This window comes from Neovison vison, chromosome 11, assembly GCF_020171115.1.
Source record: "Neovison vison isolate M4711 chromosome 11, ASM_NN_V1, whole genome shotgun sequence".
Classification (NCBI taxonomy): domain Eukaryota; kingdom Metazoa; phylum Chordata; class Mammalia; order Carnivora; family Mustelidae; genus Neogale; species Neogale vison.
In genome coordinates this window covers 11,347,230-11,370,231 of record NC_058101.1, presented here as the reverse complement: position 1 = coordinate 11,370,231, position 23,002 = coordinate 11,347,230, and the positions used below count along the sequence as shown (strand labels likewise).

The following is a 23,002-nucleotide window of genomic DNA, read 5'->3' as shown; positions in this document are numbered from 1 at the left end:
GCTTCATTTTCCATTGCTTGTGAAATATTCAGAAATATACCTATACTATCATTCTCATTGATGCTAGATGCAAAGTTTCTTATACATTTTCATTATCATAAATAATATTGTGATAAATATCTTTGTGCCTCTTTGTCCATATTTTTTATTATTTCCTCAGAAGTAGAATTACTACTGAGAGAAATGATCTGAAAATGTGTTTTAGACAGGGTAACATACTGAATGAGAGTCTTGGAGCCAATCACAGGTTCTCCATATGAAAATCTTAAGAAGATTATTTTGTCTCTTTATATCTCAGTTTTGTCATTTGTAAAATAAAGACAGTCTTTATTTCACAGGGCAGTTTCGAGCATTAAATGAAAGGTATATTAAAAAGCTTATGCCTCCATCAGAAAGGACGAATACCCAACTTTTGTAGCAACATGGACAGGACTGGAAGAGATTATGCTGAGTGAAATAAGTCAAGCAGAGAGAGTCAAATATCATATGGTTTCACTTATTTGTGGAGCATAACAAATATCATGGAGGACAAGGGGTGTTAGAGAGGAGAAAGGAGTTGGGGTAAATTGGAAAGGGAGGTGAATCATGAGAGACTATGGACTCCGAAAAACAATCTGAGGGGTTTGAAGGGGGGGGCGGGGAGGTTGGGGTACCAGGTGGTGGGTATTATAGAGGGCACGGATTGCCTGGAGCACTGGGTGTGGTGAAAAAATAATGAATACCATTTTTCTGAAAATAAATTAATTAATTTAATTAAAATAAATAAATAAATAAAATGGATAAACTGGTAAAATTTTTTTTTAAAAGCTTATGTATTATATTTCATAAATCAACCACCAGGGGGCAACAGAGGTTTCCAATATTCACGCTGCAGTTGTTAAGCAATTCCTGAACAGCCACTGCACCTGGAAATTTCTGAGACCTGTTATTTCCCCTAATGCATCCCAGAACTACTTAATCAGAATCCCTTGGGGTGGGGTCCAGCAATCTATTACAATGAGTCCTCCAGGTGAGTCTTGTGCATTCTAGAGTTTGAGAATCCCTGATCTAATGCATGTTTACATTTTTTCCCTGATTTGTTCCCCAGGCAGAAAGAAGAGCCAAAACACAATTAACACACAGAAACCACAGCGTTCACAGGTTAGTTTACAGAAGGTTAGCTGTCCTAAGTGATATATATATATATATATATGTTATGTATATTGGGGTTTTGTATTAAAAAAAAGTCTGTAAGGCGTGGTCTCAGGACCCCCGGAGTCACAGAAAGACGGGGGGGGGGGCGGTCTGAGTGCGACAGAGCTCCCAGGTATGGGAGCAGGGAAGCTGGCTGCAGAGACGGAGCTGAGCAGTGAGCTCTAAGCTAGGGATTACCTTAAACCCTGATCCAAGGCAGAGTCAGGCCACTACTCTTCCGGCCCCTGCCCAAGGGAAACTCACCTTCCTCTTCTGGGAGGAGCGGCATGGGAGCACACGGCAGGAATCTGCTGGGTTTGGAGACTCCAAACAGGGCCATGCCCCAGAGATAGAAACGGTCACTGGCATACTGGGTGAGCACAGACCACTGCTGGAGGGAGACCAGGGAGATGGGAAGGACTGACTGCTTTTCTCTGAGGGTGCTCTGAGGAGTGGGGCCGCAAGGTCTCAGCTCCTCCGGGCTGGAGATTGGGGGAGGCCACCATTTCCATTCCCATCCTCCAAAGCTCTATAGAAAGCAATCAAGGGACAAAAGCTGCTCCTGAGAGCAAACCTGAGCAGATTACTTAGCCTGGTCCCTGGCAAGGGCGGTGCAATTGCACCTGCGGGGGCAAAGACATTTGAGAATCACTGCAACAGCCCTGTCCCTCAGAAGATCAGCAAAAACATTCAGCCAAGACCAAGTACATCAATCAATGAGAACTGCAGAACTCCAGAGCTGGGAAAAGCAACACAGAATTCATGGCTTTTTTCCCCATGATACTTTAGTCTTTAAAGTTAAATTTTTTTAACCTTATATTTTCTATTTTTAAAATTTTTCCTCTTTCCTATTTTAACTTTTTAAAACTATTTTACCTTATCAATATCTTTTTTAATTTTCATTGTTATAGTTATTCATTGTATTTAATCTTAATTTTTGTACACATATAGGGTTGTTTTTTTTTTTTAATTTTGGGATACAGGGCCACCTGGGTGGCTCAGTGGGTTAAAGCCTCTGCCTTCAGCTCAGGTCATGATCCCAGTGTCCTGGGATCGAGCCCTGCATCGGGCTCTCTGCTCAGCAGGGAACCTGTTTCCCCTCTCCCTCTGCCTGCCTCTCTGCCCATTTGTGATCCCTGTCTGTCAAATAAATAAATAAAATCTTTTTAAAAAATTTGGGATATAATTTCTTCTAATAGATCAAAATATACCCTAAATTTAGCACATGGTATTGTTCTAGTCTCCAGCCTGATCACATTCTTCCCTCTTCTTTTTTCCTTTCTTTTTTCAGCCAACTTCTTACCTTATCAATTACTTTTTTAGAATCTTCTTTTGTTTTCACCTTTACAGTCATATTCCATCCCTTCACTGTGTTTACCCTTATTTATGTATATGTATGTTTTTCTTTCTTTAAAATTTTGGCAGGTAGTTTCTTCTAACAGACCAAAATCAAGTACATGGCTCTGTTCTATTCACCAGTCATATACATATATATATTTTTTTCTTTTTTCTCACTTTCTTCTCCCCTCAGTATCAGATATCTTTTGATTTGGTTGGTGTTTTTCTGGAGGCACTGCTAACCTTTTTGTATTTTGTTCTCTTATTCATCAATTCTTATCTGGATAAAATGACAAAGTGGAAAAACTCACCGTAAAAAAAGGAAGAGGCGGTACTGGTGGCTGGGGGCCTAATCAATACAGACATTAGTAATATGTCAGAACTAGAGTCCAGAATGATGATTATCAAGGTGCTAGCTGGGCTTGAAAAAAGCATGGAAGATAGTAGAAAATCCCTTTCTGGAGAAACAAAATCACTTTCTGGAGAAATAAAAGAACTAAAATCTAACCAAGTTGAAATAAAAAAGGGTATTAATGAGGTGCAATTAAACAAAAATGGAGGTTCTCACTGCTAGGATAAAAGAGGCTGGAGAGAGAATTAGTGACATAGAAGACCACATGATGGAGAAGAAAGAAGCTGAGCAAAAGAGAGACAAACCACTACCGGGCCATGAGGGGAGAATTAGAGAGATAAGTGATACCATAAGATGAAAAAATACTAGAATAATTGGGAACCCAGAAGAAGAAGAAAGAGAGGGGGACAGAAGATATATTGGAGTAAATTATAGGAGAGAATTTCCCTAATTTGGCAAAGGGAACAAACATCAAAATCCAGGAGGCACAAAGAACCCCAATCAAAATCAATAATAGTAGGTCACACCCCATCATCTAATAGTCTCAGTGACAAAGAGAAAATCCTTAAAGCAGGCTGGGACAAGAGGTCTGTAACATACAATGGTAGAAATATTAGATTGGCAGCAATCCTCAGAGACCTGGCAGGCCAGAAAGGACTGGCATGAAATATTCAGAGCACTAAGCAAGAAAAATACCCAGCCAAGAATATGATACCCCAATAGACTGTCACTGAAAATAGAAGAAGAGAAAAAAAGCTTCCAGGACAAATAAAAACTGAAAGAATTTGCAAACACCAAACCAGCTCTACAGGAAATATTGAAAGGGGTCCTCTAAGCAAAGAGAGAGCCAAAAAGTAACAGACCAAAAAGGAACAGAGACAATATACAGTAACAGTCACATACAATGACACTAAATTCATATCTCTCAATAGTTATCCTGAATGTGAATGGGCTAAATGCCCAATTAAAAGACACAGGATATCAGAATGGATAAAAAAACAAGACCCATCAATATGCTATCTACAAAAAACTCATTTTAGACCCAAAGACAACTCCAGATTTAAAGTGAGGGGGTGGAAAACCATTTACCATGCTAATGGACATCAAAAGAAAGCTGGGGTGGTGATTCTTATATCAGATAAATTAGATTTTAAGCCAAAGTCCGTAATAAGAGATGAGGAAGGACACTATATCACACTCAAAGGGATCGTCCAACAAGATCTAACAACTTTAAATATCTATGCCCCTAACATGGGAGTAGCCCACTATATAAACCAATTAATAACAAAATCAAAGAAGCACTGATAATAATACAATAATAGTAGGGACTTTAACACTCTCTTCACTGGAATGGACAGATCATCTAAGCAAAAGGTCAACAAGGAAATAAAGGCTTTAAATGGCACACTGGACAAGATGGAATCACAGATATATTCAGAACATTCCATCCCAAAACAACAGAATACACATTCTTCTCTAGTGCACATGAAACATTCTACAGAATAAGATCACATCCTGGGTCATAGATCAGGTTTCAAATGGTACCAAAAGATTTGGATCATCCCCTGCATTTTTTCAGACCAAAATGCTCTGAAACTAGAAATCAGTCACAAGAGGAAAATTGGAAAGAACTCAAATACATGGAGGCTAAAGAGCATCCTGCTAAAAAATGAATTGGTCAACCAGGAAATTAAAGAAGAATTGAAAAAATTCACGGAAACAAATGAAAAATGAAAACACAACTGTTCAAAATCTATGGGACATAGCAAAGGTGGTCCTAAGAGGAAAGTATATGGCAATACAAACCTTTCTCAGAAATGAAAAGGGTCTCAAGTACACAACCTAACCCTACACCTAAAGGAGCTTGAGAAAGAACAGCAAAGAAAACCTAAACTCAGCAGGAGAAAAGAAATCATAAAGATCAGAGCGGAAATCAATGAAATAGAAACCAAAAGAACAGTACAACAAATCAACAAAACTAGGAGCTAGTTCTTTGAAAGAATTAATAAGATTGATAGACCCCTGGCCAGACTTATCAAAAAGAAAAGACAAAGGACCAAATTTATAAAATCAGGAATGAAAGAGGAGAGATCACAACCAACACCAAAGAAATACAATTATAAGAACATATTATGAGCAACTACACACAAGCGAACTTGACAATTTGGGAGAAATGGGTGCATTCCTAGAGACATATAAACTGGGAAGAAATAGAAAACCTGAATAGACCCATAACCAGTAAGGAAATTGAAGCAGTCATCAAAAATCTCCCGGCAAATAAGAGCCTAGGGCCAGACAGCTTCCCATAGGAAATGTACAAAACATTTAAAGAAGAATTACTACCTATTCTCCTGAGACTGTTCCAAAAAATAGAAATGGAAGGAAAACTTCCAAACTCATTTTGTGAGGCCAGAATTACCTTGATCTCAAAACGAGACAAAGATGCCATCAAAAAAGAGAATTACGGACCAATAACCTTGATGAACACAGATGCAAAAATTGTCACCAAAATACTAGCCAATAGGATCCAACAATACATTAAAAGGATTATTCACATGACAAGTGGGATTTATTCCTGGGCTGCAAGCTTGGTTCAACATCTGCAAATCAGTCAATATAATACAATACATTAATAAAAGAATGAACAAGAACCATATGATCCCCTCAATAGATGCTGAAAAGCATTTGACAAAGTGGGGCATCCTTTCTTGATCAAAACTCTTCAAAGTGTAGGGTTACAGGGTACATACCTTAATATCGTCAAAGCCATCTATGAAAAACCCACAGCGAATATCATTCTCAGTGGAGAAAAACTGAGAGCTTTTTCCCTAAGGTCAGGAACATTGCAGGGATGTCCACTATCACCACTGCTATTCAACATAGTACTAGAAGACCTAGCCTCAGCAATCAGACAACAAAAAGAAATTAAAGACATCCAAATTGGCAAAGAAGAAGTCAAAATATCACTCTTTGCAGATGATGTGATACTTTATGTGGAAAACCCAAAAGACTCTACTCCAAATCTGCTACAACTCATACAGGAATTCAGTAAAGTGTCAGAATATAAAATCAATGCACAGAAATCAGTTGCATTTCCATATACCAACAGCAAGACAGAAGGAAGAGAAATTAAGGAGTCAATCCCATTTACAGCACCCAAAACCAGAAAATACCTAGGAATAAACCTCACCAAAGAGGCAACAAATCTGTACTCAGAATACTATAAGGTACTCATGAAAGAAATTGAGGAAGACACAAAGAAAGGAAAAATGTTCCATGCTCATGGATTGGAAGACCAAATATTGTGAAAATGTCTATGCTACCTAAAGCAATCTACACATTTAATGCAATCCCTATCAAAATACCATCAATTTTTTTAAATGGAATGAATAATCCTAAAATTTATATGGAACCAGAAAAGACCCTGAATAGCCAGAGGAATGTTGAAAAAGAAAATCAAAATTGTTGACTTCACAATTTCAGACTTCAAGCTCTATTACAAAGCTGTAATCATCAAGACAGTATGGTACTGGCACAAAAACAGACACATAGATCAATGGAACAGAATAGAGATCCCAGAAATGGACCCTCAATTCTATGATCAACTAATCTTTGACAAAGCAGGAAAGAATGTCCAATGGAAAAAAGACAATTTCTTCAACAAATGGTGTTGGGAAAACTGGGCAGCCACATGCGGAAGAATGGAACTGGACCATTTCCTTATACCACACACAAAAATAGACTCAAAATGGATGAAAGAACCCCAATGTGAGACAGGAATCCATCAATACCCTTGAGGAGAACACAGGCAGCAACCTCTTCGACCTCAGCTGCAGCAACTTCTTCCTAGAAATATTACCAAAAGCAAGGGAAGCAAGGGCAAAAAATGAACTATTGGGACTTCATCAAGATCAAGTTTTTGCACAGCAAAGGAAACAGTCAACAAAACCAAAAGACAACTGACAGAATGGGGAAAAATATTTGCAAATGACACATCAGATAAAGGGCCAGGATCTAAAATCTATAAAGAACTTATCAAACTCAACACCCAAAGAACAAAGAATCCAATCAAGAAATGGGCAGAAGATATGAAAGGCATTTCTGCAACGATGACATCCTAAAGGCCAACAGACACATGATAAAGTGTTCAAAGTTATCTCTCATCAGAGAGATACAAATCAAAACCACAGTGAGATACCACCTCTCACCTGTCAGAATGACTAAAATTAACCGGTCAGGAAATGATAAGTGTTGGCAAGGATGCAGAGAAAGGGGAACCCTCCTACACTGTTGGTGGGAATACAAGCTGGTGCAGCCATTCTGGAAAACAGCATGGATGTACTCCAGAAAGTTGAAATAAAGCTACCCTATGACCCAGCAATCGCACTACTGGGTATCTACCATAAAGATGCAAATGTAGGGCGCCTGGGTGGCTCAGTGGGTTAAGCCGCTGCCTTCGGCTCAGGTCATGATCTCAGGGTCCTGGGATCGAGTCCCGCATCGGGCTCTCTGCTCAGCAGGGAGCCTGCTTCCCTCTCTCTCTCTGCCTGCCTCTCTATCTACTTGTGATTTCTCTCTGTCAAATAAATAAATAAAATCTTTAAAAAAAAAAAAAAAAAAGATGCAAATGTAGTGATCCGAAGGGGCACATGCACCCGAATATTTAGAGCAGCCGTGTCCACAGTAGCCAAACTATGGAGAGAACCTGGATGTCCATCAGCAGATGAATGGATAAAGAAGATGTGGCATATATATATATATATATATATATATATATATATACAATGGAATTCTCTGCAGCTATCAAAGAACATGAAATCTTACCATTTGCAATGATGTGGATGGAACTAGAGGGTATTATGCTGAGCACAATAAGTCAATCAGGGAAAGACAGTTATCATATGATCTCCCTGATATGAAGAATTTGAGAGGCAGAGTGGGGAGTTAGAGAGGTAGGGAAGGAAAAAATGAAACAAGATGGCATCAGGAGGGAGACAAACCATAAGAGATTCTTAATCTCACAGAACAAACTGAGGGTTGCTGGGTGTTGGGGGGATAGGGGTAGAGTGTCTAGGTAATGGACATTGGGGAGGGCATGGGCTATGGTGAGTGCTGTGAAGTGTGTAAGCTTGATGATTCACAGACCTGTACTCCTGGGCAAATAATACATTATATATTAATAAAAATTAATCAATTAATTAATTATTTTTTTAAAGTCTGTAAGATAGTTGTTTTTACCCCCATTTTTCAACCTTAGATTCAATGACCTTGCCATTAGCGACCTATCATTCAGTCACTCAGTCTGTATTTCAATCTAAGTCATGGATTTACCCAATATATTACACTGCCATCCCCAAGACCTGGGAAATGTATCAAGGGTTAATTTTCCTATCCCACTGCTTCTAGGTTAGGGAGTCCACACATGTCTGATTATGAATGTGTATACATTGGTGTATTTATGATATGGCACTATAAATATGATTCATTTTGAATATTAAGTTATGTAAAACAATTAGAAATAACAATAGTCCTAAAGTGAAAACTGAACACTTGGCTGGGGTCTACTGGATTCTAAGGGCTTGTAACAAAAAAGCATTACACCTAGTGTTAATTAATATAATTTTTCTCTACGGGTGCTGAGTGTGCTCACTCAGGTAAATGGCTAACTTGTCAAGAACTGTACAGAAGAAAAACATTCTCACCAAGAATACCCACTTTTATGCCTGTCTTTTAAAAATATCTATTTAATTCAAACTAAAAAGAAAGGACAAGAAATACAAAAATAATTTACTTTTTTGACAGGTCAATGAATTTGTCACATTAACCTCAAAATGCATCATGGGTTTTGAGAAAATGTTATTAGTGAGAATAAATGATTGCCAAAGAACGTCTATTAATATTTGTTAAGACTGTAGCAGTGATTCAGATCTCATTGCCATTTCCTAGACAAAGTGAAAGACTCCACATATAGACACCCCCCCCCAGCCATTGATTAACTAACTGCTTCTTGGCTTTTCTGTAATCGTTTGGCTTCGCCCTTCCCCTGTTAGACCCCTCCCCCAGTTAATTGTTTAACCGCTCTCTTGCCCTTCTGCAACCGCTTGGCTTTTAGGGGGTGATACTGGTCTCCTGTTTAAACAGGATACCTTATGTGCATAGTCATGTAGGCAAGGGGGGTCGCCTAGGTACGTGGGCCTAGTCACGTAGGCAGGATGCTTCTCTGCTGAGTAATAAGGTCCAACTCCCCCTCCTCACTCCCCCTCCCCACCTTTCTCTTCGCGTGCCGGGGTCCTTCAAAGCCAATCTACAAACACCGAGTATGCCTTACATTCAAACCAGCCAATAAGAACCTTGTAACTATGTTTCTGCTTCTGTACGTATGCTTTCGCTTCCCCAAACCCCATAAAAAGGCCCTGAACAAAGGGCTGGCGCGCGAGTCTTCCTAAGACTTGACCGCCCGCAGGTACCTGTGTCAACTCAATAAACCTCGTGCTGTTTGCATCTGATCAGTGGACTCGGCTTGGTTTTTGGGTCCGGGGGTCTCCTCCTGAGAAGGGGTCCATTCCGGGGTGCTTGGAGCCCCGGGGGATCTTTCAAAAGGAACTGGTCAAATTGTTAATTACCCACTGAGTCGGTTTTCTCATTTACAATATAAAAGTAACACCCAAAGGGTTAGTGTGAGGATTAAATGAGATGGCATGGGTGAGTCGCCTAGCATGGGAGGAATGCTCAGTATCACAATTATTCAATCAGATGCCTCATAATTAGCTTTATTAATTTAATTTAGGTCCTGAAGAAGCGGAAGCCAAGATGAGATTAAAGGTGCAAGAGATTTACCAGAAAAAAACGCCTGTAAGAGAATATGGGTGGGAGCCCAAGAACACCGGGAGAACAATCAGACCCTGATGCAGGTCTGGCCCAGGGGAAGGGAAGAGGATAGGACGGAAGGCTGGGGAGGTAATAGCTAAGGGTAGTGCCGCGCCAAGAAATCTGTAGTGAAGCTGATGGGCAAGTCAAGTCTGTCACCCATCAGGGGAGTCCTGTGTCTCCCAGGAACCAACCTGTCTTGCTGTTCTTGCCACACTCGATCGTTATCGGCTGGGAGGCAGCTCATGGACCTCTCACACAAACGCGGCGATGCCTGCTAGAGCCATCGGCCAGAGAAGCCACCTGCGAGGAACCAGCGGTCCCTTCTGAGCTGCCTCTTCTGTGCCGATCCCTTAGCGCTCCCCTGGTAACTGCCCAGTGAGACAAGCAAATGTAGGACAATCTTCTTCAACAAGCCTCCCTTAGAAGGCAGCAGCGGCTCTGGACTTCTACTGAACGAGTCAGTGCTCGATAAAGCAATGAGACTGGTGTCTTAGCACATGGTAAGTGGCCAGATTGTTACTAACATGCGGGTCTTAGTGTTTAACTGAGCTTCTGCAAGAAGCAAGACCTACAGAACCGAAGCTGGCCGTCATCGTTCGGCTGTCATAGAACGATGCAAGGACACCGGAGTAAGGGTCTTTCTTACAAGAACCTGCCACGTGGTAACAAAATCATTTTCTTTCTTTTAATTTAAATTCAATTAATTAACATACAGACATAGAGTGTATCACTGGTTTCAGAGTTCAGCGTTCAGCCGTTATCGTTTGCGGATAACATCCAGTGTTCCCTTCATCACCCGCCCCCTTCATGCTCATCGCCCGGTTCCCCGTTCTCCTACCCGCCCCTGTCCCCCTCCAGCAACCCTCAGTTTGCTTCCTTTGCTTAAGAGTCTCTTATGGCAGCAAGGTCCACAATAGCCAAAAACGCTTTCCCTTTTTTTTTTTATTTTTTTTAAGATTTATTTATTTATTGGTCAGAAAGAGAAAGAGAGAGAGACAGAACACAAGCGAGGGGAGCAGCAGGCAGTGAGGGAAGCAGGCTCCCCACTGAGGAAGGGGCCCGATGCAGAACTTGGTACCAGGGCCCTGGGGTCATGACCTGAGCATAAGGCAGACTTAACCAACTGAGCCCCAGGCGTCCCCCAAAAATGTTTTTTTTTCCCCCCTAAGATTTTATTTGCTTATTTGACAGAGAGAGAGATCACAAGTAGGGAGAGCAGCAGGCAGGGGTGGGGGGGTGTTGGAAAGCAGGCTCCCCGCTGAGCAGAGAGCCTCATGCGGGGCTCGATCCCAGGACCCTGAGATCGTGACCTGAGCCGAAGTCAGAGGCTTAACCCACTGAGCCACCCAGGCGCCCCAGCCCAAAAATGCTTTCTATTGAGTATGCAGAAAAACTAAAGCAAGGGTGGGGAAAGAACAGAGGACCCTCTTCAGAAACAGTCTCCCCCTAAAAGTTCTCATCACAAGGAAAAAAAATTTTTGTGACTGTATGAAGTGACAGATGTTAACTGAACTTATGGCAATAATCATTTCACAATAGATATGTATGCAAAGTTATTATGTTGTACACCTTAACTTATCCAGTGTTATATGTCAATTATATCTCAATAAAACTAGTGGGGGGAGGGAGAAATGTAGGTTCACAGGCCTCTCGGGGACTTTCCTGGTATAATCTGAAACCAGCCCCTTGACGCAGTGGTCAGGAAGAAACCAAAGAAACAAGCAGGCCACTCCATGCTGGTAGGTGGCAATTTTAATAATAGCAAAGGAAACGTACATATGAGACTTGTCTTGGGCAGCAACAGGAAGAATGGATCCCCGCACCTGCCTGCCAAATCTTAAAATCTTATAAAGAGGCCTTAACTGGCTCAAGCATGTATACTATGCAAGTATTTTCAACACCACATCACTATCTCAAGGCAATGTCCTTGGAGCAGCCTCCAGGAGTGGGATAGGCTAGCAGAAGCCACATTCCAGAGACAGGGAGGGGGAGAGAAGCCTCTAAGTGCCCAGGTGCAGCTCACGAGTCAATCAGTGGTCACCTCTTTTCTGACCACATTCCCCAACAGTAAGTGCCCCATAAATTCTCGTAACACTTTGGGCCCTATTTGTTTGTCTTTATGAGATTCTGTTAAATGATTGTCCTTTTTTTTTAAGATTTTTTTTTTTTTTTTTTTGGACAGAGATCACTAGGCAGAGAGCCGTGCGGGGTGGGGGTGGGAGGGCAGACTCCCCTCTGAGCAGAGAGCCTGATGTGGGGCGATCCCAGGACCCTGAGATCATGACCTGAGCTGAAGGCAGAGGCTTTAACCCACTGAGCAACCCAGATGCCCCAAATGATTGTTGTTTTTATGTGTATGTCTTGTCTCCTCAAGTAAACTGTATTCATGCTCATTCATTCAACAAACACGTACTGAGCACCTCAATGTGCCAAGCACTGTTCTGGGCGCTGGGGATACATCACTGAGTAAATTTATAAAAATGCCCACCCTTGTGGACCTTATACTCTAGTTGGGGGGAGAAATTATAAAATGGTAAATAAGTAAATTTTATAGTCCACAAGAGGGTAATACGTATACAGGGAGAAGTAAACCAGGATAAGGAAACCGAGTTTACAGTTCTGAAAAACAGGGTGAGCTTCTTGAGAAGACGACAACTGAGCAGACGCCTAGGGAGTGAGTGATACTGATGAGGGAGCACGGGACTGGCTGAAGACAAAGCAAAAGCTGTCGCCTTGCACCCCCCTCTCCATCCGCTCCCCCTCTGTCATATGTGTAGCATCCCTCAGGCAGTCCTGACTGCCATGAACAATAAGCAAATAGTTAACTTGCAGAGCTCACAATCCTGCTAGACAGGAGTCTCCCTTGGCTTACAAATGTCCTAAATCTCACTAACAAAGGCGATTGATAGCAGGATTGTGACATCCCACCAAAAAGTCTCCCAGCTATCTTAATGTTAATAGCTGGTCTAAAGACAACATTGAACAAGCCGCAAGGGCAAGGCCTCCTGTAGGCCTCTGACATCCTGGCACCTTGTAGGCCCTCTTTAGTATATGAAAACTCCATTGAAACCTCCCTTCCCCTCACCTTCCCCCAACTGCAGGGTACAAAACCTGCCATCCCTCCCAACCGGGGGCGGCTGCTTCTCTGCCTGCCCACGGGTCCTCTCCCCGTGCTTTAATAAACCACCATTTTGCACCAAAGATGTCTCAAGAATTCTTTCTTGGTCATCGGCTCCGGACCTCAGCCCACCGAACCTCACCTAGGTTCTAGAACTTCATCAGTACTGTTTGGAGCGCACTTAATCACAGCTTAATCGCCAAAAAGTGCAGCATAGTCCTTGCATGGCATAAATATTTAGTAAATGTTTACTAATTAGATAAAATTTTAAAAACTTGGCTAAAACCACACACTAGATTAGTCAAGAATGATGTGTCTTTCGTGTATCAACTATGATTCCTACGGAAGCACTAGAGTTTCCAAGCTTTATCCCCCCAAAACAACAACAAAAAACCCGACACTGAAAAATCCATATGAACACAGTAGAAGTTATGAGTAATTACTGTTCCCACTTAAAAAAAAAAAAAAAAAGAACAATGCCTCTTCAGGAAACTGACTTTTACCAAACAGTCTCCTGTTATTTTAAACCCTGAGTCAGCATTTACTTTCCACAGAACCCTTGGGTATCTATGTCAGTTGGCCTTGGGCTTTCTGCCATGAGAAATTTTATGTGCCATGGTAAATACTATGTTTGTCAAGAGGGACCTTGCCTTTTCATTTAATTTTAGGCTTAAATGACAAAGCTACTTCAAATATGTGCATGTATGAATTCAGTGATTAATGCAGTTATACCATACTTATGAACTGCTCCCCAGCAATAAATTATATTTTACCTTACATGCAATGAAGTTAACACGAGTAAACTTTTCAATAAATTATTTCACACAGATATATGCTTATGAATCTATTTAATTGTTTAAGCTGTGCTAGAGAATACATATTTTGGATACATACTTCATTAGATACAGTTACAGCATAGATGGTTTCATTAGATACAGTTACAGCATAGATGGTTTCTTACACTCTCTGATTATCAAAAAGAGTCTGTATACTCTGCCGCCAAATCTGTACTATGTCAAAGTATATTTTTTCAATTATGCATTTAATTATGTCACTTGCGGCTCATTTGTTTCATAAAGGGAGATCCCATTTTAAATTATTTTTGCAATTATTTCCAAAACATGTTTTCCAATTATTATTTTTCTAGTGAAGACATGTAATTGACTTTTGTTTACACATAAATTTTCTCTGCACGTGATACTTTTTAAAAAGAGAAGAGTGTGGAAGGTGCAAAAGCTGTGGCTCTCCAAGGCAAGGCCAAAAAAAAATAGTGAAATTTGATTATGTCTTCTGATTTTTAGTCTTTGAGTTTTAGTTTATCCTTTTGTCTATTTTTAAATGCTAGAAATTAAATTCTCAAGGTCATATAACCCTCTGGGCAAGGACTATGAGAGATTTTAATACTTAGAGGGAGAACATATAGCTGAAAAGTAATTTCAATAAAAATAATAATGTTACTATTTCTATTGGGGGGATAGTTTTATATTAACAAAAAAAATCACTTTTTCAAATTCATTGGTAGTAAATACATGAACTTTCTGGATCAAAATGAAGAGCCTTTCAAGAAAAGGAGCTGTGCAGTCAGAAATGACTTAAATTAGTCAGGGTAGCAGGAATCCGGGGTCAAGGCTGTTTGCACCATTTTGGTCTGACCGTGATACGTAAATGGGACCCAATGTGTGTAGCACTTGTTTCTGTCGTACGTGTAGCAGGTCTCACTGTCTTCATCACAGAGATTGCTCTGGGAGGCAATAACTATTTGATTATCCAGCTCCACTTCTACAGGATCACATTTTTTACAGCTGAAAAACAAATGCATTCATTAGACAATCCCCATCAACTGTTGTCTCGAAATATGAGTGAAGATTCGTTTCTATCCAAAATTAGCAGCTCTTGCTCATAACTCCTTTCAGACCTCAGCTACCCTACGGAATAGTTAATGGGATTTTTCAACCTTTAATATAAAAGAATTAGTTGAAAGTAAACAATATAATTAATGATATAATATGATTGTTTTGTCTATGCCATACAACAACTTCTACTCTCTTAGGTTTTTCCCACCTGTACACTGGGATTAAACAAGTTCTTTACAGTAACAAGGAAGGCAGAATATTTTTAAGAAAAAGAAGTTATTTGATGTTGGATTCTATAGCTTCCAAAGAAACAGCTGCATATTAATATGTCTGAAATCTAATTACTTAACTTAAGACAAATTGGCCCTTCCATACTACTGACAATAATTTCTTATTCAGAATAAATTCATAGCTAACCTTTATCTGTGATAAAGTTCTATAAATTTATGATATCTAATAATTAACGTAGAAATTAACATATTCAAAAGCTCAAATTGTATCGGTAAATGTTTATACCCCATATTTTCAGAAACATTGCTACTAACAAATATAAAGTTATTAACTTCCATATCTATATTAGCATGAAGGAAAATCTCTTACAGGTCAGACAAATGGTACACAAAATTGGTTCTCACTGGTGAGGTGGGATCAGAGATATTCTCCCGGTTGTTTAGAGGAACACTAAAAAAAAAGAAAGAAAATAAATCAAAACAATGAAATGAACAGATACTGCTTTTTTAGTAATAGGTATATTGCTGGGACAGTATTTACTATTTCATCAGGAATTTAGCACATTTAGCACTTTATAAAACTAAAACCATTCTACAGTAATACTATTAGTCAGATTTCACAGTAATTTGCATATTTTAAACATTTCCCATTCAAAGTAAACCTCACAGAAACTCCTCTGTCAATGATCATTGCTCACTTGGCAAAGCCTTGCTTTTCCTTTAAAAATTAACTCAAGTTTTCCCCTTTTTATGATGATCCAGCCTCATTCCTGAACAAACTCCTCCTCTTAGATCTCGTTGAAGTTCACATATCTTTTTTTTTTTAAGATTTTTTATTTAATTATTTGACAGACAGAGATCACAAGTAGGCAAAGAGGCAGGTAGAGAGAGAAAGGTGGAAGCAGGCTCCCTGCTGAGCAGAGAGCCTGAATTGGGGCTCGATCCCAGGACCTAAGCCGAAGGCACAGGCTTTAATCCACTGAGCCACCCAGGCACCATGAAGTTCACGTATCTTTATTATAATTGCCATATAGTTTCTTATCTGTAGAGAAGTTGTTTCCCCAGATTACGTAAGTTCTTTGAGGCAAAACAATTTACGTTTTCCCAGTGCTTTTCTAGATGTGTGACATGTAGAATATGTTCAATATTTATGGAATAAACAGACAGACATTATTATCCATATTTATGGAATTTATGGAATACCGAAATTATAAACCAGAGATCACAATGACCTTAGTTCACATAACAACTAAGTAGTAAAACTGTAACTGGACTCCAGACTTCCTGATTTGATGATGTTCCATGAAAAATTAGGTAACATCAAATAGTTGAGGTAATTTCATTAATTTTACATTTTTTCAGTTATTCTTCATTTTTTAATTTTTTGTTATGTTATGTTAGTCACCATACATTACATCATCAGTTTTTGATGTAGTGTTCCATAATTCATTGAGTACAACACCCAGTGCTCCGGGCAATCCCTGCCCTCCTTAATACCCATCACAGGGCTCACCCATCCCCCCGCCCCCCTCATCTCTAAAACCCTCAGTTTGTTTCTCGGAGTCCACAGTCTCTCATGGTTTGTCTCTCCGTCTTATTCCCCCCGCCTTCATTTTTCCCTTCCTTCTCCTAATGTCCTCCATGCTATTCCTTATGAGTCACAAATAAATGAAACCATACGATAATTGACTTTCTCTGTTTGACTCATTTCCTACAGCATAATTTCCTCCGGCCCCGTCCGTGTTGATGCAAAAATACATGCCATCATTCCTCCTCACAGGCACCCCTCCCTACCAAGTGACACAAAGGAAAACGTGAGGACGGATTCCGCAGTACTGTCTACAAAGATACCGAGTCAAACCCGGAGATCCCATTCCTGGGCGCCCCTCTCTGTAATGACCCATATCTAACCCATCCCACAGTTCCGCTGATTCGGATTCTTTGCAATCTGTGCGCTTCGTTCAAGACACTGCCATTCCTCCCCTACAGAACAGCAGTACCCTCTTTTAGTCCTGACCCCTTCAATGTATTAGCCACATTCCTGCCAAAATGGCATCTAAAATACAAGCCCCATGTTCTCGGCTTTAACCCCACAGGGTCCCCACCCAGAAAACAGCACAGAAGGCACTGATGATGCACCTGCCGCTCGCCAGCCCCGCCTCTCCCCGCGGCCACCCTCGTTAAACAGCAGCTGGAAACACCTGCTGGCAATTCCGCAAACTTGCCATGCTTTCCTCCTCGCCGAGTCTTACAACAACAAAACACCAAGAGCTCTAACATTTATGAAGAACTTGCAGTGTGCCTGGTACTCTGGGAAGTGCGTTCTATGGTGAGCTCCCACAGTCGGCAGGCAACTGTTTCCTTTGCCTGGAATCATCTGTCTCACCTACCAACGCTGTCGTTCCCCACACGCTGGGCCAGGTAACCGCGGCTGGGTCACTCCCGCTGGGTCACTCCCGCTGGGCCAGCTAACCGCCCGGCCATCGCCCTGCCTCCCACTGCCGCCCTCCTTTCACCCTCCAGGGCTGGGCCTGGTGCCCCTCCTTAGCGCTCCCATACCGCCTTCATTGATTCCTGTCCCAGCATTTACAATACGGTATTGCAATGGCCTTTTAAGTTGTTTAAAGTTCCCTCCTAGCCTGTAAACTATGTGATGGCATGGACCGTGTTTTATATAAATTGTTGTATCACCAGCTCCAGCCCTCAGTGGCATTCAGTTGCCCTCGGTAAATGTTTGCTGAATGAATGAATGAATGAATGAATCTCTTCTTTCTTAGATTGTAAAGGCTCGAGTAATATCAGAAGAAGCCTTGAATAATGAGAAAGGTAATAAACATGTCTGAGTACCTACTGTGGGTTTTTAAACACTGTCCTGGATGCTTTTGTCCATTAGCATATTTAATTTTGTCCATTTAGCATATTTAATCCACACATAAAGTATATGTGTATCTATACATACATAGATAATATCTATGGAAACAGATTCACGTGAGTATTACACATCAAAAACAGGAGTAGAGAGGTTCGTGGGTGGCTCAGTTGATGAAGTGACAGACCCTTGATTTCCACTCAGGTCCTGATTTTAGGTTTGTGAGATAGAATCCCACATCAAGCTCCATGACCACCCTGCTAGGACTCTCTCTCCCGCTCTCTCTGCCTCTCTCCCCACCCTACTCTCTCTCTCTCTCTCTTCCTTAAAAAGAAGAAGAAGGAGGAGGAGGAGGAGGAGAAGGAGAAGTAGTAGCAGTAGTAGTAGTAGTAGAGACATAGGTATTACAGTCAATACATTCAAACAATGGCTAATATCAGATAGTATCTCTGCTTATGACATGAAAAAATAAAAGAAATTTAAAGAGCCACGTACATAATTCTGATGTTTCTCTCTATAATGTCTTCATTAGGGTCTTCGGGAGAAGGGATGATCCTGGAAGTGATCCGGGCACACTGACATTTGTTGTCAGCAAGAACGGTCATTCTATCTTCGTCTTGGGCTTGAGAAATAAAACATATTAAAAAGAAAGGGAGATAGAGAAGGAAAACATGAAACAAGATGGGATCGGCAGGGAAACAAACCATAAGAGACTCTTAATTTCACAAAACAAGCTGAAGGTTGCTGGGAGTTAGCGGCAGGGGGGGTGGGTAGGGAGAGGGTGGGTAGGTTATGGTCATTGGGGAGGGTCTGTGCTATGGGGAGTGCTGTGAAGTGTGTAAGACTGATGATTCACAGACCTGTACCCCTGGGGCAAATAATCCACTATATGTTAATAAAAATAATTTTTAAAAAAAGAAAGGGGGGAAAGGTAATTCTGTACTTTTATTGGGTCAATTTATCTTTTTTCCAGTAGAAAAACTAAGTTTTGTGGTTGATCAGTTTCAGTGTTCTCCATTTTTGTCCTCTTTCCTAATCTAACATGCTAAGTGGAATCTCACAGCGTCGTGAAGGAAATCCAAATGCACTTCAGACAAATTGTTTTCTTTTTCTCTTGGCCCCATCTGTGGGAACCTGGGCTAAAAGAATTCTAGTTTTCATTTAATGTTTTTAATAGAGGCACAGCTCTGTATAATGTAGCCTTACAAATATCAGTGCCAAATGACAAAATGATAGAGAAAAAAAATCTAGACTAGATGTCTCTCACTTCAAAGTAATAATTCAAAAGTGAAAAACAAATAATATTAGGCTTTATAAGTCCCAGTTAGAAGTGTCACATTCTTCCTGAACTCCCACTTACATTCTTTTTTTCTCCTTAGATTGGATTACAGTTAAGAACAGGCACATTTTCCCCCAAGATAACCCTACATTTTTGTGAGATGTTTAAATATTCTTTACTACAATTTTCCTAAACTTAATTGTATTCTTCTTTCTCATAATGATAGCAAGGCTATCATGGCATAATGATTCAATCAAATAAACTAATAAGGGTAGTATTTATTAATATTTCCTGTAGGAATTATTTTAAAAGATATGGCATATGTAGACGTAAAGTGCTATGAACTTACAAAAACAATTTAGAAAATATTGTGAGGTACAAGCTCTACTTATACCTCATATTAATATAATACGCTGTTTACGGAAAAAATAGTAAGTGAACGGATACCCAGATGACCATTAAAGCCTTAACTCCGAGTATCAACATTTATTGTCGAATCTGAATATTGGACAAAGAGGTCTGGGAATTGTTGCAAGGAAGAAGCAAAGAAAATTTCACATTATCTGGACTCAGATCAGTTAACAAGCATTTGAAGAATCAATAACAACTTTATTAGTGCTAATTAAACAATAATGATGATGTTTGATATATTTTTGTTTTGTTTTTAAATTAAACTTTTTTAAATCATTGTAAATTCACATGCGGTAATAATAAATACTAAAAAGAGAACGCAGAGAGCCCGATGCGGGCCTCGATCCCAGGACCCTGAGATCATGACCTGAGCCGAAGGCAGCGGCTTAACCCACTGAGCCACCCAGGCGCCCTATTCATAACTTCTTAATACATCTTCTGATAAAAGTATATATAGTACTGGAGAAGGAACATTATGAATACAAGACAATAATATAACTCTTAACATTTTGAAAAGAGTAAGACGACCTAAATGGTGTCCTCTTCCCTATTCCTATATTCATGACTCTTAAATGTTTTTATTTTTTTATTTAAATTCAATTAACATATAGTGTATTATTAGCTTCAGAAATAGAGTTTAGTGATTCATCAGTTGCATGTAACACCCAGTGCTGGTCACATCAAGTGTCCTCCTTAATGTCCATCACCCAGTACCCTCTCCCCTCCCCCACCTCTCCTCCAGCAGCCCTCAGTTTGTTTCCTGTAGTAAAGAGTCTCTTATGGTTTATCTCTCTCTCTGATTTCATCTTATTTTATTAAATGTTGTTCTCAATAAAATACAAATGAATGTGTAATGCCTGACAAAAATACAGATTGAGTCAAGTATGTGACTTGACTACTAAAGTCTTAAATAGAAAATTTCTATATTTTATTTTTAGTATAAAATTTATTTTCTTACCTAGGAAAAAACCTAGGAAAAAAACTATTAATTTTTATTACTATTTACTGTTACTAAATAAAAATATCAGGCAGTCTACTATTTCTACCAGGAAATGTACAAATACAGTCAATTCACCAAGCCTTAAAAGTTTCTAACACTCTCACTTACTGGCAATATTTTTCCAAATAAACTTGCGTTATAGATTGTACCTTGCTTTACTCCAAGAGTACCTGAGACATAGCAGGTGCCCAATAAATATTTGTTAAATTTAATTCAAATAAGAAAATATACTTAACAACACATAGTACATATGAACATAATGAGTTTAATGAGTTTACTAAATAATAATACTCAAGGATCATAATGAGTTTACTAAAGGGTGATTCTCCAATATAGGCAGAATAGGATAGAAGTTAGGACCATGGGCTATAGGGTGAGATGGCCTGGGTTCTACATGTTTGCTGTGTGACTGTAGGTAAGTTACATTGCCTCTCTGAAGATCAGTGGATTCAACTATATGTTAGAAATATTTTTTAAAAGATTTTATTTATTTATTTGACAGAGAGAGACAGTGAGAGAGGGAACACAAGCAGGGGGAATAGGAGAAGGAGAAGCAGATTTCCCGCCAAGCAGGGAGCCTGATGTGGGCCTCGATGCAGGTCTTGATCCCAGGACCCTGGAATCACAACCTAGCCAAAGGCACACGCTTAACGACTGAGCCACCCAGGCACCCCTATATGTTAGAAATATTAATAGTACTTACCCTCAAGTGGTTATTGTGAGAATTAAATGGAATAGTATATATAAAGCAGTTAGCATAATGCCTGGAAAATAGTATGTACTCAATGATAGATCTTTTATATATGTTTTACATATGTTTATAGGTATATAAACATGTTCATGAACATTTATTTACATATATGGATACATATACTGTACCTGTTTTAATACTACTATCTTTTTATTTAAAATATTATTAGAGGGCGCCTGGGTGGCTCAGTGGGTTAAGCCACTGCGTTCGGCTCAGGTCATGATCTCAGGGTCCTGGGATCGAGTCCCGCATCAGGCTCTCTGCTCAGCAGGAAGCCTGCTTCCTCCTCTCTCTCTCTGCCTGCCTCTCTGCTTACTTGTGATCTCTCTCTGTCAAATAAATAAATAAAATCTTTAAAAAAAATATTATTAGAAATGCATTATTTCGGGACACCTGGGTGACTCAGTGGGCTAAAGCCTCTGCCTTCATTCGGCTCAAGTCATGATCTCAAGTTCCTGGGATCAAGCTCTGCATCGGGCTCTCTGCTCAGCAGGGAGCCTGCTTCCTCCTCTCTCTCTGCCTACCTCTCTACCTACCTGTGATCTCTCTAATAAATAAATAAAATCTTAAAAAAAAAGAAATGCATTATTTCTAATGCTAAATTAGTATAAAAATATATGTAAAATGACTATTCTTAATTACATCATACCCTGTTCTGAAATAAGAATAAGCTCAGTAAGTGTTAGAAAACATCAGGCCAAATTACATCACTTCTAACTCATTACCCTTCTAGATGACAATTATTACATCTGTATTCAGAGTGTATTCCATTCTCTACAGTAGTTTGAAAGATTAGTAAACAAGACAACCAAAGTTACACCATGGAGACACAGGCAACCTGTACAAGACTAAACACTGTTAAATTATCATACGAAATCTGTAGGCTCAGATTCAGGGAAATGGTTAGAACTAGTATCAGTCTCTCTAGGGAAGTAAAAGCCCAATGCATCCCATATGGTAGTTATAGTAATTATTACTTCATTTCTCCAGAATATTCATTTAAGATACTCAAGGAGAGGATTACTGATTTTCAAGATTTAAAATGGATATTTACGTAAGTATAGCTATCAATACTTATTCACAAATATATATTTTCTTATTCTCTAAGTTATAGTAGGTAAACAAATAAGAGAAAAAAGAATAAAAAGAATTACAGTGAGTCTTCTCTGCATAAAGATCATTGCCCACAAAAAGATTAAGTCATGTAAGAAAAAGTAGCCAGCTAGCTAGCTAACCAAAGCAAACATAAAAGTTTAAATCTGAAAAGCAGATCTGTGTCCCATTTTCCCTTTTATGTGGGTAAATTTTCAAAATAGCACGTACCTGTTACCAGAACAGCCTTAACAAAAATGGCTAGGACTCCACAGAAAAACAAAGGGCTCCTCATCTTGACTTCAATCCTTTTGAGAAACCGAAGCTGAAAAGTCAGGGCTAAGGTGTGTGATCTATAAGGACTGTGCAAATGATGGTGCTTCTGCTTTCTTAAAATAACACTCCCAGGCAGTTAACAAACTAAAAACAATCACAGTTGTGGTTGGAGTCAGAAATTTAAATGCTGCTCTGTACAGAGATGGATGTCTCAGGTTTCTGTATTTTCTTCCATAGTATCTCCCCAAAAGCCATACTTTGATGCAGTAACTCTTTATTTTACAATGACTCTATAAAATTAGACATGAATATTATTAATAACTTCAAGACCTGAGTACATTAAGAATGTTTGAATGGGGGTTCTCAACTTCAGTTCTTAGATAATAAAGT

At 39.6% G+C, this 23,002-nt stretch overlaps 1 protein-coding gene across 1 annotated transcript; it reads right to left on the bottom strand.

The window, feature by feature from the left end:
• Window positions 1-13,682: 13,682 nt before the first annotated feature.
• JCHAIN (joining chain of multimeric IgA and IgM) lies at window positions 13,683-22,756 on the bottom strand. Its single transcript, XM_044224646.1, has 4 exons — window positions 22,568-22,756; window positions 18,299-18,425; window positions 15,305-15,385; window positions 13,683-14,653 (listed from the first exon to the last, which is right to left on the bottom strand). The coding sequence occupies exons 1-4, from the start codon at window positions 22,629-22,631 to the stop codon at window positions 14,449-14,451; spliced, it is 477 nt and encodes a 158-aa protein (XP_044080581.1). The 5' UTR covers window positions 22,632-22,756; the 3' UTR covers window positions 13,683-14,448.
• Window positions 22,757-23,002: the final 246 nt, after the last annotated feature.

Excerpts from the sequence above, each read along its gene's own strand:
- JCHAIN (XM_044224646.1), bottom strand. The coding sequence starts at position 22,631 with ATGAGGAGCCCTTTGTTTTTCTGTGGAGTCCTAGCCATTTTTGTTAAG. Across the intron at positions 15,386-18,298 it reads GAGAGAAACATCAGAATTAT|TGTTCCTCTAAACAACCGGG; the intron begins GTACGTGGCTCT and ends CTTTTTTTTTAG. Across the intron at positions 14,654-15,304 it reads GTGTACCATTTGTCTGACCT|CTGTAAAAAATGTGATCCTG; the intron begins GTAAGAGATTTT and ends TTTGTTTTTCAG.